We start from the raw sequence: 4,927 nt of genomic DNA on the forward strand, positions 1-4,927 counted from the left end.
ATTCCAGCTTATAACTTTTGTTATCTCAAACTCAAACATATCCAAAGTCTCTTAATTGTACATAAACAATACCATAACAATACCTTTAATTGTTCTGAAATTTAATAAAATGGTATTTTCTGTTAGTGTTATTAATTTGGAAAGTGAATAAAAACATAAGGTATGATCACATAGAACAAACTGAGGAAATATTAAAAACTTCTTTATCAGTTACTGAGTTAAAAATGAAATATTAAAATTGCCATAAGATTTGCTGAATAATTTAACAAATTTATTCTTTCATTATCTCAGACTCATGATTATAGACTATCTAAGGCTTTACCCAAAAGTTTGAATTCCATTTTCTAAGACGTCTCATTGCAGTTTTCATCTCTGTGTTCCTCAATGTGTATATAATGGGATTCAAGAGAGGAGTGACCACAGAATAAAACACAGCAAGGAATTTATCTAGTGACTTGGTGGGAAAGGGCCAGGCATAAATGAAGATACAGGGTCCAAAAAACAAAAGAACTACTGTGATATGAGCAGTCAGTGTAGACAGAGCCTTGGATGACCTATCAGAAGGGCGGCGCTGGATGGTCATTAGAATGATGGTGTACGAGATGCTTAGCAGAACAAAAGAACACACAGTGAGTATTCCACTGTTGGCAATGACCATGATGTCTAACCTATATGTGTCTGCACAGGCAAGTTTGATTACTCTAGGAAGGTCACAATAAAAGCTGTCAACCTTATTGGGACCACAAAAGGGTAAGTTCACTGCAAATGCCAATTGGCTCACCGAGTGTAGGAAGCCGACTCCCCATGCAGCAACCACAATGCCAACACATACATTGCCACACATAATTGTAGTGTAGCGTAGAGGCTTACAAATTGCTACATATCTGTCAAAGCCCATAGCTATGAGGGTCACCATCTCACTTCCCCCAAAGAAGTGAAGGAGAAATATCTGTGCTAGGCAGCCCTTAACAGAGATGACTTTGCGTTTGCTGAAAAAGTCAGCAATCGTCTTGGGAGCTGTTACAGAGGACAGAGACAGATCTATAAATGAGAGGCTGGCCAACAGAAAGTACATAGGAGAGTGGAGGTGGGAATCAGAAGTTACGGTTATGACAATAAGAAGGTTGCCAAACACAATTACTACATAGAAAACAAAAAAGAATACAAACAGAAAGATCTGAAGTTCGTGAGAGTCAGACAGTCCAATTAAAATAAATTCAGTCACTACAGAGTGGTTTGTTTCCCTTGATGAATCCTTCCCGATGAGAGTTTCTGCATTAGCCTTGGAAAAGACATTGAAAAAAGAATTCAGAGTTGTTATATGCAAATACTACCCTCAGCTCACCCATTAAGGATTTGTTATGGTCTATTGCATAAAGTCCCCAAACTAAAAAGCAGAACTCATAATTTTTACTATTGTACATCCTTGGTTGCCTTGTCATTTTCATAGGCAAGGCTTCAACATCTACCTGGTTCTAGACTCCATCCACAAACAATGGTACCATCTGTTTTGCTCTCTGTGCACTCTCATCCTAGACTCACTTCCTTTTCCCCAGAAGGTCAAAATGCTATGATGTACAGAGCATTCCTTACATTTTTTGAGTTTAAGGAGTTAGGAAAAAAATAACAAAATGACACAAAAGTTGCAAAATAGAACAGTCAAAATCAAGTAGAAGTTAATGATTTAAAAAGATTATGTGACACCGTCGATGTGTATAACCTAAAAGACAAAGATAGACATTGATGAGTAATTTCTATCTACCTTTTTTTCTTAGAATAAAAAAAATTCCAAAAAGAAATAAATGTTTAAAAATAGATAAGACAAAAATAAGGAAAAATGTATGATTTAAAATAGAGAAAATGAAAGATTCCTATTGGGAAATTCTGAGGCTACTTTAAGAAACCGCAGTAAAGTTTTTGTGAGCAACAACATGAATGAGTTTAATGGAAGATTGATTTGGAAATAGATTCTGGAATTAGTAAATGTGATTATTTTGTGTCATGAATATGGAGCATTGTGAACAAAGAATTTAATTTTTTTTTACTCTAAATGCTTTGATATGATTTCAAGAGGAAGATATTGGTAGTAAAACTAAGAAACTGAAGCCTAACAGTAGATAATAACTACAAGTTGTGACTGTGTGAGCAGGTAAGGGGAAACATTGAAGAGGGTCCATCACCTAGGCCCCCTGTAGAGCTTGAGAAGTGAGTTCATAAGCTAGAAATCTGCAGTAGGATGTATAGGGAATGATTTAAACACACCTCTGAAATGTGTGACCACTTTGGATGAACAGTGCTGAAATGATTGTCTTTAACTATGAAATCCTGTTTTCTAGCACATTACATGAGGTATGTATGTAATAATTTGTAACTGTTTCTAGAGTGGTTAAAACAAAACAAAACAAACAAACAAACCAAACCAAAACATTAACAGGAGGCAAGAAATCAAAAATGTTTTTAAATGTTTCAAGTAATTTTATTCTGAGTAAACAGGAATAATGTACCATATTTAACTTTGGTACTAATTATAATGAACACAAAGGGACAATATTCAGCATTCCAATTGCCTTAAAGAATATTAATGAATAGAAGGAAACACTGGAAAGTGGACATTGCCTGAATATATAGTGGCATTATTTTGACAATCTTGCAATTTCCTTGGTAGCAAGTTAGGAATTGAACATTTTACATGGCCTGAAGGAAACATTTTGATTGTATTTCTAGGATAGAAAATAAACATTGTTTGAAGTAGTTTTAAAGTTAATGAACAGCAGATAAAGTATTCTATCCCAGTACTCTAAAGGCAAAAACAGGTGGATCTCTGAGTTCAAAGTCAGCCTGGTATACTGAGTGAGTTCCAGGACAGCCAGGGCAACACAGAGAAACCCTGTCTCAAATGAAAACAAACAACCACACCAAACAAAACTGAACAAGTTCCTGACTAGGAAACAGACTTGATAAGTAACAGAATAGGTGATACAACAGACATGTGTGATGAAAATACAGAGACAGACACTGATATATACTGTCTTCTGAGAGAAATAAAAGCATAGAGAATAATATTGCCCAATTTCACGGGAGACTGCTGCTATATTTTATGGAGATTTATTATGTCACAACCCATTGTGCCTTAAATTTATGTTTACCTCTATTTTCTAGATCTCTTTTCTTACCCCTGACCAAATTACTGCTTACAGAATCCTATGAAAACTTACTGGTTCTATTTTTTCCAAACATAAGGACAGAGCTAATCATAAAAAAAATTCATGAAACGTCTTTAGTTTGTGTCTTCTTAGCCCAATTAAAAATATAATCATACTAGCATGGACAGTACTAAAGGATAAGATTCCTGTTGTGACCTATATTATGGTGTGGCTTTCTTTTGAATCATATTATGCAAATTAAAGTTGTTTTGAGCATTATTTGTTTCAAAATGTTGATATATTTTGTTTCATTGAAAGAGAATGAAAAATTCCAAGTCATATCTCCATGAGAAATATGCCATGATTGAAGATAGTTCAAGGGTTCTGATGTGCAGAAAAACAGAATTTATCATAGTAGAAAAGAAGAATTTAACAATGCTATATTTCAGAAAAAATAAATTTAGTGGTTCACTGTGGGTCACATTTTCAGAATTATGTTGCTAATAGGAGCATAATAAAATGGAATCTTCATCCAGGGTCCTTTTACCAGCACAACCTCCTCAAAATTCATTTGAGATTCAAAAAAAAAAAAATCCCACAAAGATTCAAAAGTTTTGGAAGGATGTAATTATTCTATTTTTCACTGAAGGAGTTCTCCAGTGTCTTACACATGCTTTTATTATAATAACCAAGGGTCAAGTGTGATAGAACAGAAATTCTTTCAGCACTTTCACTTTAAATTCAATCACTAAAATGTACTTTTTGTAAACATCTTTTACCTTGATTTTTTTTTCTAAAGAAAACATCCTTGTAATCATAGGGATGAGAGTTAGGGTTTTGGGTTTAAGCACAGATCCACTGCTTGATCCTGGATGTACTAAGAAACATTCTGGGGCTTTCATTTTTATGTTTTTGAAATGGTAAGCCCAATCAACAGTTTTCAGAATTTCCACAGTTGTAACAATATAGTTTGCAGCTTCTATGTGAAAAAATATCTATAATAGCTTTCCCTAAAATATTTTCCCTAAGATATTACTACTACTACTACTATTACTACTACTGCTACTACTACTAGTAGTAATAGTTAGTAGTAGTAATAAATAAAGACATGGAAGCAGAAAATACTATGCTTTTGGGAAAGAAGAACTCTATAGGATCACTGGACAGAGAGGAAAGAATGTTGACTCAGGGAAATTAGGTGTAGGAGCCAATAATTATTTCGACTAGAGTATTGAAAATGAAAGTTTTCCTTTTAAATATTATGCATGTTAACTCAAGTATATAAGGCATCCTTACAGGAGTTTCTATTTGTTTTCCTGAAAATAAAGGATCCTGATTGAGTCCTGCAAAACTGAATGTTTCTAATGATAGATTTGACTATCAATAAAATTCTGCACTATAGTGGCTTCTACTGATGGATTTCAATTTTGTTATTCTACTTACCTCTTTCATAAGTAGAAGATTCAACATCAATTTTAAGAGAAAGAATAGTACATAGTTCCTCTCATACATATTTTCAAATCATTAACCTTTTTGGAAGGTTGGCTTTTGTGTGAGTGAATTGTCTTTTTGAGTAAACTGCTTTGCTAATGATAAGCCATTTGTGAAGTAACCAGAAGCCCATGAAGGATCCACCAACTGCCTGAGGATGTCTGGGGAGACTGACTCTTATAGTGTCACAGGTTTTCCCTTGGCCATTGGTGGAAGCATGAACTCTTCCTGAATTAAGGATGAATATCACTATTTCTTGGATCACAGGATAATTTTATCATCTCATTTAATCT

At 34.2% G+C, this 4,927-nt stretch overlaps 1 protein-coding gene across 1 annotated transcript; it reads right to left on the bottom strand.

The window, feature by feature from the left end:
- Positions 1 to 310: 310 nt before the first annotated feature.
- Positions 311 to 4,655, bottom strand: LOC127221714 (olfactory receptor 4F4). The gene is made up of 2 exons (XM_051183728.1): positions 4,587 to 4,655; positions 311 to 1,282 (listed from the first exon to the last, which is right to left on the bottom strand). Exons 1-2 carry the CDS (start codon positions 4,653 to 4,655, stop codon positions 311 to 313), a joined length of 1,041 nt encoding a protein of 346 aa, XP_051039685.1.
- Positions 4,656 to 4,927: the final 272 nt, after the last annotated feature.

This window comes from Phodopus roborovskii, unplaced genomic scaffold, assembly GCF_943737965.1.
Source record: "Phodopus roborovskii unplaced genomic scaffold, PHOROB, whole genome shotgun sequence".
NCBI classification, from domain to species: Eukaryota; Metazoa; Chordata; class Mammalia; order Rodentia; family Cricetidae; genus Phodopus; species Phodopus roborovskii.